The sequence below is a fragment of the Oncorhynchus mykiss genome, chromosome 17 (assembly GCF_057628025.1).
Source record: "Oncorhynchus mykiss isolate SJ-2025 chromosome 17, ASM5762802v1, whole genome shotgun sequence".
NCBI classification, from domain to species: Eukaryota; Metazoa; Chordata; class Actinopteri; order Salmoniformes; family Salmonidae; genus Oncorhynchus; species Oncorhynchus mykiss.
In genome coordinates, this window is record NC_143038.1 from 9,823,824 (window position 1) to 9,839,248 (window position 15,425).

General features: G+C 40.3%; 1 protein-coding gene and 1 long non-coding RNA gene across 2 annotated transcripts; both read left to right on the forward strand.

Annotated features, from left to right (window-relative positions):
• Positions 1–1,523: 1,523 nt before the first annotated feature.
• LOC149975717 (uncharacterized) lies at positions 1,524–2,937 on the forward strand. Its single transcript, XR_016487640.1, has 3 exons — positions 1,524–2,009; positions 2,105–2,182; positions 2,348–2,937. It is a non-coding gene; the product is annotated as an uncharacterized LOC149975717 (long non-coding RNA).
• Positions 2,938–6,301: 3,364 nt separating this feature from the next.
• On the forward strand, positions 6,302–14,999 carry LOC110493626 (keratin, type I cytoskeletal 19). The gene is given in 10 exon segments (XM_021567997.3): positions 6,302–6,443; positions 6,446–6,673; positions 9,442–9,570; positions 9,975–10,057; positions 10,278–10,434; positions 10,784–10,945; positions 11,094–11,219; positions 11,527–11,747; positions 12,391–12,479; positions 12,558–14,999. Coding segments are annotated over 10 exon segments (1,383 nt in total). The 5' UTR covers positions 6,302–6,362; the 3' UTR covers positions 12,665–14,999.
• Positions 15,000–15,425: the final 426 nt, after the last annotated feature.

The following is a 15,425-nucleotide window of genomic DNA, read 5'->3' on the forward strand; positions in this document are numbered from 1 at the left end:
TTAATTCTGATCATTAAACGAAAGAAACAAACAGCATGGTAAACATGGACGGTGTGGTCAAAAGACTGTGTGCTGCCATTCCAGTCACTCCCAGTAGGCCTTGGAGAATGTATGCCTTTCAACTGTATTCTACATTGGCCTGTAGAGGGGGAACACACCTGACAGGGGATTAATGGCAAACACACATTCAACAGAAATGTTTCATGAATTGGAAACAATTCCTACAATAAGTATTCAGACCCTTGGGTATGACGTTACAAGCTTGGCACACCTGTATTTGGGGAGTTTCTCACATTCTTCTCTGCAGATCCTCTCAAGCTCTGTCAGGTTGGATGGGGAGTGTCGATGCACAGCTATTTTCATGTCTCTCCAGAGATGTTCGATCGGGTTCAAATCCAGGCTCTGGCTGGGCCACTCAAGGACATTCAGAGATTTGTCCCGAAGCCACTCCCGTGTTCTCTTGGCCGTGTGTTTAGGGTCTTTGTCCTGTTGGAAGGTGAACCTTTGCCCCCAGTTTGAGGTCCTGAGTGCTCTGAATCAGGTTTTCATCAAGAATCTCTGTACTTTGCGCTGTTTATCTTTCCCTCGATCCTGACTATTCTCCCAGTCCCTGTTGCTGAAAAACACCACCATGCTGCCACCACCATGCTTCACTGCAGGGATGGTATTGGCCAGGTGATGAGCGGTGCCTGGTTTCCTCCAGACATGCCTCTTGGCATTCAGGCCAAAGAGTTCAATCTTGGTTTCATCAGACCAGATAATCTTGTTTCTGTAAAAGAGAGGTGATCTTACGTAACAGTCTGTACAAAATTAAGTCAGCAATTGTGAATGATATTGCCAGTTCTCTATGTCAGGTCTTTTATACACAAAGGCCTATGTAACTAATATGGTCAAAGAGCAATATTTGATAATGTCCAAGATAGATCTCTTGATTGTTTGAAAAAGACGATGGAAACACCATGCGTAATGGATATTTGGTGCCAGAATGGGGCACATCAATATTATAATCGTTCACCTGGAAATGTGAAACAATAAAGTAAAACTCAGTTAGACATTCAATAGTGATTGTTTTTACAAAAGTCTATAACCCTGTCATAACACCTGTATCCAAGGCCAAGGTCCACCAACTCTAACTTCCACTTGCATTGACATGAAAGGAAAACCATGGATCGATCATAGAAAATGCAATGGAATAAGTGGCAAGTTGTCCATCACTTAGAAACACATTTGAAACACAAAGGCACCATATCATTACTGTTGTTCTTAATATACACTAAAAATTAGGGGCTTAACAAAGTTTATTCTAAGATTCTCAAAGTTATTTGAAGAACCTTAGGATTCTTAACACTGAAAATTGCCCCCAAAAGGTTCTTCCAAGAACCCCATAGGAGGAGGTGTTCATCGAGGAACCTCCTTAGTTGGTGCAGGTTCTTGCAAGAACCTAACTGCCCAACTGAAACATTTGGAAGGACAGCAGGAGCAGGCACTTAGCTGAAACAAGTATATATTTCCTTAATTTAAGGTAAGGTCTGTCCCTGTATGATCTAAATTGATATTGTTTGAGGATAGCATCAATCTTTTCATATTTGTGCAAATCTTTCTAAAAGAGAATTGACAATTTAATGGCTATCAAATCAACAAAGAGGTAAGAATATGTAGGCTATAAGAAAATGTTGAAGGCTAGGTGTATTGGGTGCAGGTGACTGAACTGCTCACTTATGTGTCTGTCTGCAGATATACAGAGGAGGCATACAAAGGTGTCACATCTGCTCCTGCAACGCCCCCTCAACAGCTCATCCTGTGTCTCCTTGACCTGCCACCACTCCCCCAGTACTCTCTCCATCTCCCTCTCCTTCTCTCTCTCCTTCTGTGTGTGATTGTGTGGGGGCGGAGACAGGTTTGCTGGAGTCAGAGCAGATCCCCACCAGCTGCAATCTGTTCCATAATCAAGAACTCTACAAATACTCAGCCCTGCCACTTCCACGATGCCAGATCGTAATCTCTGCTCAGTCAGTCTACGCTTCTAGCTATTTGTTACTATTCAGATCCTGTTACCTTGCTGTGTATGTTTCCCTGCCTGACGCTGTTTTTCTCTCTGCTACAGTTCTGCCCGCTCTGACTCTGGTCCCTGTCTCCTGTCCCACATCTTGTCATCCTGCTACTCTGTCCTGGATTATCATAGGTACACTTCAACTGTGAGAGACGGAATCTAAAACAAAAATCCAGAAAATCACATTGTATGATTTTTGAGTAATTAATTTGCATTTTATTGCATGATATAAGTATTTGATCACCTACCAACCAGTAAGAATTCAGTCTCTTACAGACCTGTTAGTTTTTCTTTAAGAAGCCCTTTAAGATGAGTACAACCCCAAGAACACCATCCCAACAGTGAAGCATGGAGGTGGAAACATCATTCTTTGGGGATGCTTTTCTGCAAAGGGGACAGGACGACTGCACCGTATTGAGGGGAGGATGGATGGGGCCATGTATCGCGAGATCTTGGCCAACAACCTCCTTCCCTCAGTAAGAACATTGAAGAGGGGTCGTGGCTGGGTCTTCCAGCATGACAACGACCCGAAACACACAGCCAGGGCAACTAAGGAGTGGCTCCGTAAGAAGCATCTCAAGGTCCTGGAGTGGCCCAGCCAGTCTCCAGACCTGAACCCAATAGAAAATCTTTGGAGGGAGCTGAAAGTCCGTATCGCCCAGTGACAGCCCCGAAACCTGAAGGATCTGGAGAAGGTCTGTATGGAGGTGTGCACCAAAATCCCTGCTGCAGTGTGTGCAAACCTGGTCAAGAACAACAGGAAACGTATGATCTCTGTAATTGCAAACAAAGGTTTCTGTACCAAATATTAAGTTCTGCTTTTCTGATGTATCAAATACTTATGTCATGCAATAAAATGCAAATTAATTACTTAAAAAATAATACAATGTGATTTTCTGGATATTTGCTTTAGATTCCGTCTCTCACAGTTGAAGTGATAATGATAAAAATGACAGACCTCTACATGCTTTGTAAGTAGGAAAACCTGCAAAATTGGCAGTGTATCACATATGTATCAAATACTTGTTCTCCCCACCGTATGTGTTTGAAAAACTATATCCAAACAGCTTTTTCATTCACATTTACCACAAAAACCAAGGTATTCATACTGTCGTGCATGTTTTGTTAAATAATTTTGGATTCAGACTTCACCCTCCCTACACCTCTGAATATTATAGGATACCTGTTCAATCACCATGTGCTGCAAAATCCTTCTGGCTGTGGATACGGAGAACGTCAACATGCCAGAGAATATACCCACTGGACTTGAGGCTCTGCTGGGAGTTTACCTGATATTTTGATTAGTTTATTCTACTTTGCCACTAAAATCAACCTTTTTAAAAGGTTCTTCGAAGAAATTATAGGGGTTCCCCCACAGTTTCAATTTGAAGAACCCCTAAAGGATACTCCAGGAACCTTTTCTTTTTAGAGTGTAGTTGTAAAATTATTATACCACTGATATCGTTAAAGCGAAACCTAAACAACCGAGGACAGGTTAAGAGGACAGTGTGTGATGACGTACATCCTCCACTCTTATCTGGACTAAAGAGAGAATCATTGACAGTGACCAACATTAGAGATGTTTACTTATAGATTTTCTAAATAGTTAAGGAACTATCTTCTGTATATATTATTGTCTTTGAAAGCTTCAAAAAATTGTAATTCAAGTCATACAGATATGATATCCGTTTAGAATGTTGTCAATGAAGCTTGTCAATATTATATATTTTTTAACACTGGAGTTGTTGTCAGGATACCACGGCCAAAGTGATATGCTGTTATGGAAATAGGAAACAAGTGATAATGGTTTAACATGGACCTGATGTCTCTTTACATTGTGCACTTCACAAGAATGTAAAGTATCAACTCATTTATATAGAAATTATGTCTGAGTGTTGGAGTGTACCCCTGGCTGTCCATACATTTTTAAACCAAGAATGGTGCCATCTGCTTTGCTTAATATAAGGAATTTGAAATGATTTATACTTTTACTTTTGATACTTAAGTATACAGTGCCTTGCGAAAGTATTCGGCCCCCTTGAACTTTGCAACCTTTTGCCACATTTCAGGCTTCAAACATAAATATATAAAACTGTATTTTTTGTGAAGAATCAACAACAAGTGGGACACAATCATGAAGTGGAACGACATTTATTGGATATTTCAAACTTTTTTAACAAATCAAAAACTGAAAAATTGGGCGTGCAAAATGATTCAGCCCCTTTACTTTCAGTGCAGCAAACTCTCTCCAGAAGTTCAGTGAGGATCTCTGAATGATCCAATGTTGACCTAAATGACTAATGATGATAAATACAATCCACCTGTGTGTAATCAAGTCTCCGTATAAATGCACCTGCACTGTGATAGTCTCAGAGGTCCGTTAAAAGCGCAGAGAGCATCATGAAGAACAAGGAACACACCAGGCAGGTCCGAGATACTGTTGTGAAGAAGTTTAAAGCTGGATTTGGATACAAAAAGAGTTCCCAAGCTTTAAACATCCCAAGGAGCACTGTGCAAGCGATAATATTGAAATGGAAGGAGTATCAGACCACTGCAAATCTTTCTATTATCTATATATTCTATATCTTTCTTTCTATTTAATAAAATGACGAACACTTACCACGCTGCATATTGGTCCGATCCTTCCTACTCCTCCTCAGAAGAGGAGGAAAACCGTTACACACGACAATAAACTCTTGCACAGTAGCAGATAGATGCGGTGTTAATAAACAGTCACATTTTTAAGAAGAAACATAATCCTCTATCTTTTGAATGGTTTAAGCTCCAAAATATTATGACCCCATCACTGAAAGGTAAGACTCTCTGCCCACAAGCCCATTAGAACATAATGCACCAGACCAGGCACTAAATCAAACTGGGTAGAAAGAACATCATCAATGATGTTTTTTTGTACACAGAAGATCATGAAAAAGTATTGCCTGATCTTTTAAATTTCCCAATACCTTTCTGATGCATTTCAGTCACTTCAAACCATACTTCCTTCAAACTGAAATACTGTCAAAAGTACTTTAATACTGATTTGTAATAGACTGTCATACCCCCCAATTAAAAAAGTCAACATTGACCATTGATTACATCACTGTCTTTACATGGTAGGGTTGCAAAAAAATGTAATGTAAAAATCCTAAATATTGATATATAATTTGTACATTTTTTATAAACAATGTATTTATTTGTTACATCTGACTGTGTGAAACCTAGTAGTATTAACAAATACATGTCTGTCACTGAATAACCTCATTGGATAGTGAAAAAAAACACACCAATCTCTTTCATAATGTCTTTAAACAATAAAAGCTAATTGACCAACATTTCTGAAAATGGATATAGTCCGTTTTGGAATGAAACTGTTACATTTATTTCGGCTGTTTTCTGGCTGTTTTGCATACATTTTTCCTTTGAATAAAACACACTATCCAAACCAACATTTGGTTTGTAATGTATGTGAGGAATTCTGAGGTTTATTCATATTTCAAACAAGGGTATAGTTACTGTACAGTACATATTTGAATTCAGAAATAATGAGAAAATCACAAGTGATTTAGGGCAACATTCTATTTTGGCAAAATTGTAAGAATGCCTGCTACACATCTTTGACAATGATTAAACACACTATCCAAACCAACTAATCCGAGAGCAAATAAACCGAGTAGACAAAGTAACACAATTGAATTTGTTGAATTTATGAACAGTTCATAATGGTTATTTACATTTGAAAAAGATGACTGTTACTGACCATCTTTTCAAATGGATAGAATGACAGAAAACCATCAAATATAAGTGAAGGAGTGACTTGGTGCAACATTTTAGTTTGGTAAAATAATAACATAACAAATACAATATTTAGCCTACAAATCCTGATATATATAAACATTGTACATTTCAGTAAACAAACCGAAATGTAATTGAAAATGGATAACTGAAACCATGGAATGTCAGCTTTACAAAACACATCCAGTAACGTTCTCAAGCTGTCTGACTTGCCAGTCGATACCTGTCAAACCCACTGTCCTTCATAAACCCCAACCTTTACTGAACCATTAATTTCCCTAGAAGTACTTAGTGACTTGATGTCTCTTGTTACATAGTTGTTTCAAGCCCTATACCCACCCACTGAACAAAACAATTAGATATACCTTAATTCCAAGGAAAAGTGGCGACGCAGTCAATCATTCTTAATCCAACTGTATAAAAAGCTCGAGGACACAAAAGGGGTTATTTTACCTGACGCCTCCAACTCGGAAGAACGCACTTTAACCTCCCAGGGCGCATCGCCAGACTATCTCTCGCCATGTCCATTGTAGCCAGTCGCAGTAGTAGTCGTAGATACAGCTCACGTAGCGGTGTCGATTCGAGTGGCCTCAGTTTGTCCGAAACGGGATGCAGTTTTCCAAAGGTTTGGGAGGCGGTAGGCCCCGCATGAGTGTGTCCTCTGTTGGGAGCAGTCGCGCGCCGAGTGTATATGGAGGCGCCGGGGGATACGGCACCCGTATCTCTCAGTCCTATTTCTCTATGGACGGGCCAGGCCAGATCACTATCGGCGCCAACGAGAAGAATACCATGCAGAATCTGAATGACCGTTTGGCCACCTACCTGGAAAAGGTAAGGAAGAGTGACGGGAATGTACAGTAGATGGAGATTACGCGCGCTGAGCAATATTACGCACGGCCTAGATTATGAGCGGAGATCGAAAGACAAGGCAGAGTGATCAACATATTCGATGATACAGAAAAATGTTACGAGAGAGTGATCTTTAATCTTTTTTATTGAGCTTTTTTTGTTTTCAGTAAACCCCTATCAATAACCCCTATCATCAATACTACCCAGAATGTTCAATTAAATGGGATAATACAGTAGGCTACAACCAATGGTTTACTTCATATTTAGATTTTTTTTATTCTGCTTTGCCATTAAAATCATAATAAACGCTGACAACTAAAATATTGTTTTATTATTAATAAAAATATTAGGGGAGGGGGTAGTTCACAAAGTTCTTCAAAGGTTTCTTTGAGGATCCATTAAAATGAGTTATTTGAAGAACTTGTATTGGTTCCCCCACAGTTTGTATTTGAAGAACCCCTAAAGGATACTACAGGAGACTTTTCATTTTAGAGTGTAAAACAGAAAATGGACACAATTAAATGGATATCGATCAACAAAGAGCTAAGAATAAGTAGGCTATAAGAATATGTTGAAGGCTAGCTGTATTGGGTGCAGATGACTGAACTGCTCACTTGTGTCTGTGTCTCTAGGTATACAAAGGTATGTCAATTAGTATTGGTATGTTATGCAGATCACATGTACCATCCTCCTCCCTACCTACCTCTCCTCCTTACCTCTTCAATGAAAATCCCATAGGCCTCTACATTATGGACAAGGTATGTGTTTGAAAAACTATATCAAAACAGCTTTTTCATTCACATTTACCACAAAAACCAAGGTATTCATACTGTCGTGCATGTTTTGTTAAACAATTTTGGATTCAGACTTCACCCTCCCTACACCTCTGAATATTATAGGATACCTGTTCAATCACCATGCGCTGCAAAATCCTTCTGGCTGTGGATACGGAGAACGTCAACATGCCAGAGAATATACCCACTGGACTTGAGGCTCTGCTGGGAGTTTACCTGATATTTTGATTAGTTTATTCTACTTTGCCACTAAAATCAACCTTTTTAAAAGGTTCTTTGAAGAAATTATAGGGGTTCCCCCACAGTTTCAATTTAAAGAACCCCTAAAGGATACTCCAGGAACCTTTTCTTTTTAGAGTGCAGTTGTAAAATGATTATACCACTGATATCGTTAAAGCGAAACCTAAACAACCAATGAGAAAAGGTTAAGAGGACAGTGTGTGATGACGTACATCCTCCACTCTTATCTGGACTAAAGAGAGAATCATTGACAGTGACCAACATTAGAGATGTTTACTTATAGATTTTCTAAATAGTTAAGGAACTATCTTCTGTATATATTATAGTCTTTAAAAGCTTCAAAAAATTGTAATTCAAGTCATACAGATATGATATCCGTTTAGAATGTTGTCAATTAAGCTTGTCAATATTATATTTTTTTTAACACTGGAATTGTTGTCAGGATACCACAGCCAAAGTGATATGCTGTTATGGAAATAGGAAACAAGTGATAATGGTTTAACATGGACCTGATGTCTCTTTACATTGTGCACTTCACAAGAATGTAAAGTATCAACTAATGTACATAGAAAAACTGGAAGCCAGTCTGTCAGTTTCTGGCACTCCAAGGATGATGAGAATAGATAGGGGGGCTCTTTCCTAGGAAGACTGGAGGTGTGTTTGTGTGTGGTAACTGGGGTGTGTGGAAGAGGGTGTATAGTAGAAACTCATCTTTTAAGGGAAATAAAAGGATAATTAAAGCAAAAAAAAGCATGTAAGATTGTTGATGTCCTAGATTAGAAATACAACCATTTCGTTAGGGTCCTTCCACCTCCAGCCCTCTAAATTGTGCTGGCCCAGTCTGTGCCATGTCCCTCTTTTTTATATTTAGAAACAAATACTTTTAGACTTTTACGCAAGTAGTATTTTACTGTGTTACTTTTACTTGAGTAACTTTCTATTTACTTTTGCTCAAGTATGACATTTGTGTACTTTTTCCACCACTGATCATTCCACCTGACATTTGGAAGGAATTGCATGTCGTTGTCTTTTGCATGTAGGCCAAAGACAATGACTCACTCTTTCGCTTTTGTTGGGGTCTTTTGCTAAACGAGGCAGAACATCTCTACCTGTGGTAATAGAACCAAAGAGAGACCTAAGACAACAACATTGCAAGGCAGCAACACATGACAACACAGCATGGTAGCAACACAACATAACAACAACATGGTAGCAACACAACATACATAGTGAGGACAATGACATAGCAGGATTTGATCATTTATTTTAAATTCCATTATGTTGGGGATTATCTAATGGGAGAGTGCCGATTCTCATAACGTGATGTGTTACGCTCCAAATGGCACCCTATTCCCTATGTAGTGCACAACAGGGCCCACAGGGTCAATGTAGTGCTCTATATAGGGAATAGGGTGCCATTTCAGATAGACCCATGAACTGAACTTTTTATTTTGATTTATTTCACCAAGCAAGTCAGTTAAAAACAAATTCTTATTTACAATGACGGCCTATCCCGGCCAAACTCTCCCTTAACACAGATGACGCTGGGCCAATTGTGCAGCGCCCTATGGTACTCCAAATCACGACCGGTTGTGATACAACCTGGGATCAAACCAGGTTCTGTAGTGATGACCCTAGCCCCACTGCAATGCAGTGCCTTAGACCACTGTGCCACTCGGGAGCCCAAATGATTCCCTCCACTCCCTGTGTACACAGGTACGCTCTCTAGAGGCAGCTAATAGTAAGTTGGAGCTGCAGATCAAGGAGTTCTACGAGATGAGATCACCGACTCACAAGAAGGACCTCAGTGGGTTCCATACCACCATCTCAGACATCCTCAACCAGGTACTTCTGGGTAATGTAGTCTTAATGTAGCGACCCACTGGGCACACACTGGTTGAATCAACATTGTTTCCATGTAATTGCAACTTAATTATGTTGAAACAACGTGGAATAGATGTTAAATTGATGTCTGTCACAGTGGGAAGGGTGGTGAGGATAGGATTGAGAAGACGCCAACAGCTTTGTGAATGAAGAGCGTCACTAGAATGAATTAGATAAGTGATAGATTTTAGGTATAATTCCTATTGTCTTTCAGTATTTATCTTGTTGATTGTTGAAAAACATGTTCTGTTGTAAATGAATGAACAGTAGACATGAACCAGATCTGTTGATCTAAACACATGATATCCTATACATAGTTGACTCTTATTACATCCCATTGACTGTGGCTGTCCTCCTGTTCCTAGATCCAAGCCAGGTCTGTGGAGAACTCTCAGATGATCCTGCAGGTGGATAATGCCAGACATGCAGCTGATGTCTTCAAGATGAAGTAGGTGCACTTCCTGTACACAGCCTCTGTGAGTGTACTGATTCTGTTTGTAACTCTTGGCCTATAGGTTTGAGATTGAGTAGATGCAATTCTCCCAGATCTACAGAAATGCTCATGGGGGTAGGCAGGGCTATGGATCAGTTTATGGTTGGGCAAGTTGTATCTTGGTTTGTTGTGAGGAGGAACTAATCAAGCCCTCTTCTTTCCTCAACCTCTGTAGGTTAGAGACGGAGGCTAACATGCGTATGAAGATGGAAGGGGATGTGGCTCGTCAGAGAGGAGTCCTGGACAGGTTTACACTCACCAGAGCAGAACTGGAGATACAGATTGAGGGGCTGAAGAAGGAGCTGGTCTACCTCAGGAAGAACCACGAGGAGGTCATTTCTCCTCACACACTCAAGTTGTAACGCTTGTGCTGTTGGCTGAAGTCTGAATGCTGCAGGCATTTGTGGTTTTTCATTAGGACACAATGGCACCCCCTGTAGTTTTTGCAATGTTTTCCCATTGAATGTATTTATCAATTCTCAGTGGGTTTGAGATCTTTCTATGTTTGGCCACAAGGGGGCAAAACTCACCCACAACAAATCTAGGGCAACTTCACTGTTATTAGTACTCAAATATACAGTAACTCATTGCTTTCAGGTGCTTTTGCCCTTCACTGTGTATACGTAAACTACAAAATCCCAGTTATTATGGCACAATTTGTCCCCCTTTTCCTGTTGTTAGGAGATGCATTTGATGCGGACGCTGCATTGTGGTGCTGTGAATGTGGAGATGGACTGTGCTTCCTCTGTGGACATGAGCAAGGTGCTGGAGGAGATGAGGACCCAGTATGAGGGCATGATAACGAAGAACCAGAGAGATGCTGCCAAGTGGTTTGAGAGCAAGGTGAGACAACCTCTGAAAATAGGACAGGGGGACTCGAAAGATGTGGGCCTGGGTCCCTAAAATGTACATGTATTTTGTGAAGTGGTACTATACTTTTGACTAATACGGTGTGTGTGTGTGTGTGTGTGTGTGTGTGTGTGTGTGTCAGGTGGAGGTGCTTCAGAACCAGATCACCACCAGCACCACAGAGGTGAAGACCTCTCAGTCTCAGGTGACCGACCTGAAGAGGACCTTCCAGAGCCTGGAGATGGAACTACATGGCCTGCTCACTCAGGTATGATGTCAAACCATCTTAGTGAATCAGCATCCCTAAACATATAGCATTTCTCTTTACCCTACCTCTGTTCTCAAAATATGGAATTCCTTTAGGTCTTAAAAGAACAGTACATTCCAAAATCAAAGTTTGTTAGATGTTTTCAGACCTCCACAGTGGTTTAATGTCAAAGGGTTCTAACACCTTTATGCACACCAATCTAACTATCTCTACCCTTCTTCATCTCCCTCTTTATACATTTATACTACCCTCTCCTTCTTTCCTTCTCCATTTTCTTCATCCCTTACAAACATAAACACATTCCTAGAAGGGGTACCTGGAGCAGAGCGTCGTTGATATAAACGGCCGCCACGGCTCCCAGCTGAGCCAGCTGCAGGTTTGTATCAACAACATGGAGGAGGAGCTGCAGCAGCTCAACGTCAGCATCCAGCAGCAGGCCTCTGAGTACCAGATCCTCCTGGACATCAAGATGAGGTTGGAGATGGAGATCGCTGAGTACAGGAGGCTGCTGGATGGAGAGGGACTCAGGTGAGAGGGGATAATGGAGGGGCAGGAAAGAAGGAGGGACAAGGGATGGGGGGATGACAGCTGTTTATTGGCACCTTATTGCAAACGGAGGTGGAAAACGTACTCAACTGTCACACTTGATAAAAAGTAAAGATACCTTAATAGAACATGACTCAAATAAAAGTCTAAAAGCATTTGGTTTAAAATATACTTAAGTATCAATGGTAAAAATGTCAATCATTTCAAATTCCTTGTATTAACCAGATGGCACAATTTTCTTGTTTTTTTTTATTTACAGAACGCTAGGGGCAGTCAGACATCATTTACAAACAAAACATGTTGGTTTAGTGAGTCCGCCAGATCAGAGGCAGTAGGGATTACCAGGAATGTTCTCCTGTCCGGCTAAGCATTCAAAATGTAACGAGTACTTTTGGGTGTCAAGGAAAAATACAATATTTTCTTAAGGAATGTAGTGAAGCAAAAGTAGTCAGAAATATAAATAGTAAAGTAAAGGAAAGTACAGACACCCCCAAAATATACTTCATTATTACTTTAAAGTATTTTTACATAAGTATTTTACACCACTGATTGCAAACTAGTAGATCAAGATGTGTGTTGGTGAGTTTAGCTGACCGTAAGTCTTCTTCCCCTGTATGTCTACCAGTAGGCATGTGGAGACCAGACAGGAGGTCAGGAAAGTGATTGTGGTCGAGAAGATCCAGGAAATACAACAAGTCCAGGAAGTGGTGGAAGGTGAGCAAGCAGAGAATAATTCATCAAATGAATGAATCAATGAAAGAATGCATTCCTTTTTGGTGGCTCTTTCCACAGAGTATCATCCACACATGCAGAAGCGAGTGAGGGTGATCGTGGAGGAGATGGTGGATGGGAAGGTGGTGTCCACCTCAGTAGAAGAGAAGGTCCAGGATATGAACTAACTGAGAAGGCCAGAAGGCATAGTTCCGGAATCTGGTGAAGCGGTAACGGACCACCCAAACCCCTGGACAACACATACAACTAATGTTGGGGGTTCAAGCCTCGTCTATATATACAGTTGAAGTCGGAAGTATACCTTAGTGAAATACATTTAAACTCAGTTTTTCACAATTCCTGACATTTAATCCTAGTAAGAATTCCCTTTCTTAGGTCAGTTAAGATCACCACCTTATTTTAAGAATGTGAAATGTCAGAATAATAGTAGAGAGAATGATTTATTTCAGCTTTTATTTCTTTCATCACATTCCCAGTGGGTCAGAAATGTACATGCACTCAATTAGTATTTGGTAGCATTGCCTTTAAATTGGGTCAAACATTTCGGGTAGCCTTCCACAAGCTTCCCACAATAAGTTGGGTGAATTTTGGCCCATTCCTCCTGACAGAGCTGATGTAACTGAGTCAGGTTTGTAGGCCTCCTTGCTTGCACACGCTTTTTCAGTTCTGCCCACAAATTTTCTATGGGATTGAGGTCAAGACTTTGTGATGGCCACTCCAATACCTTGACTTTGTTGTCCTTGCCACAACTTTGGAAGTATGCTTAGAGTCATTGGGGTGGCAGGGTACCCTAGTGGTTAGAGCGTTGGACTAGTAACCAGAAGTTTGAAAGGTCAAATCCCAGAGCTGACAAATCTTTCGTTCTGCCCCTGAACAGGTAGTTAACCCACTGTTCCTAGGCCGTCATTGAAAATAAGAATTTGTTCTTAACTGACTTGCCTGGTAAAATAAAATTGTCTATTTGGAAGACCCATTTGCAACCAAGCTTTAACTTCCTGACTGATGTCTTGAGATGTTGCTTCAATATATCCACATCATTTTCCTTCCTCATAATGCCATCTATTTTGTGAAGTGCACCAGTCCCTCCTGCAGCAAAGCACCCCACAACATGATGCTGCCACCCCCGTGCTTCACGGTTGGGATGGTGTTCTTTGGCTGGCAAGCCTCCCCCTTTTCCTCCAAACATAACGATGGTCATTATGGCCAAACAGTTCTATTTTTGTTTTTATCAGACATTTCTCCAAAAAGTACAATCTTTGTCCCCATGTGCAGTTGCAAATCGTAGTCTGGCTTATTTATGGCGGTTTTGGAGCAGTGGCTTCTTCCTTACTGAGAGGCCTTTCAATTTATGTCGATATAGGACTTGTTTGTGGATATAGATACTTTTGTACCTGTTTCCTCCAGCATCTCCACAAAGTCCTGTGCTGTTCTGGGATTGATTTGCACTTTTTCCACCAAAGTACATTCATCTCTAGGAGACTCCTTCCTGAGCGGTATGGCGGCTATGTGGTCCCATGGTGTTTATACTTGCATATTACTGTTTGTACAGATGAACGTGGTACCTTCAGGCGTTTGGAGATTGTTCCCAAGGATGAACCAGAATTCTGGTTTTCGAGGTCTTGGCTGATTTATTTAGATTTTCCCATGATGTCAAGCAAAGAGGCACTGAGTTTGAAGGTAGGCCTTGAAATACATCTACAGGTACACTTCCAATTGACTCAAATGATGTCAATTAGCCTATCAGAAGCTTCTAAAACCATGACATGCATCTTTGGAACTTTCCAGGCTATTTAAAGGCACAGTCAACTTGGTGTATGTAAACTTCTGACCCACTGGAATTGTGATACAGTGAATTATAAGTTAAATAATGTGTCTTTAAACAATTGTTGGAAAAATTAGTTCATATAGAAAGTAGATGTCTTAACCGACTTGCCAAAACTATAGTTTGTTAACAAGAAATGTGTGGAGTGGTTGAAAAACGAGTTTTAATGACTCCAACCTAAGTGTATGCAAATTTCTGACTTTAACTGTATATGTATGCAAATATATTTCATGGTCGCATACTGTAATATGTCCCTTTTGACAGGATTGCATCAACTGAATGTAATTTACTCATGTTACCTCATAACTCCTATATGGCTCTATCATGTGGCCAATTGAATATTATTTCTAGAATGTGTTTTTCCCATTGTTCCATTCAATGCCACCAGGTGGCATGTCTCTCACTTAAATATCTTTGGGTAGCCCAATTAAAAGTGAAAATGATCTCATTTGAGTAAATTGGAAACAGATTGGTACAGTTACATAAGTGACATCAGGGAAAATACAATTTGCTTCATCAGCTATTATAAAGGTATTTTAGCTCCATTGTATACTCCCAGGACCACAAGCCATGAATGTTCTCTGTTCTCTATGACAGGTTTAAAGTTCATGTTCTGTAGACCTACAACACTGACGCTACATGATACATTTGGCTGTGGATTAAATCTAGATGTCAATGCATTTCAGGACACTATCATAATTATGGGTCCATTGCTGTCCTCTAAAAAGTTTAAAAGAAACACCTTTGCAGATTGTATGAGGCCAACACACATACTGTACCATACATTATATGAGCATAACACTCATGGGAGTTTCTCTTACTCAAACATGTTCTCAGAGCAGAACGGATTATGATTGGTCGCATCAGGCACCCAATGAAAATGGAGAGGAGGTGGGAGGAGGCACAGTGGCGACTTGCCATTCACGGTAGGTCGGGCAGAGCAAGAAGAAAATGTGCCTTTTTTGCATGTTATTTTGGCATAAATACGTGTCACATATCAGTTTGCGAACAATGTAAAAAAATATATATAATTTAATTAATCAAGCCGCATACAAACATGGTCTCTTTTTTATTTTCTTGAGTAAGGCAGCTCCAAAATGCAGGTG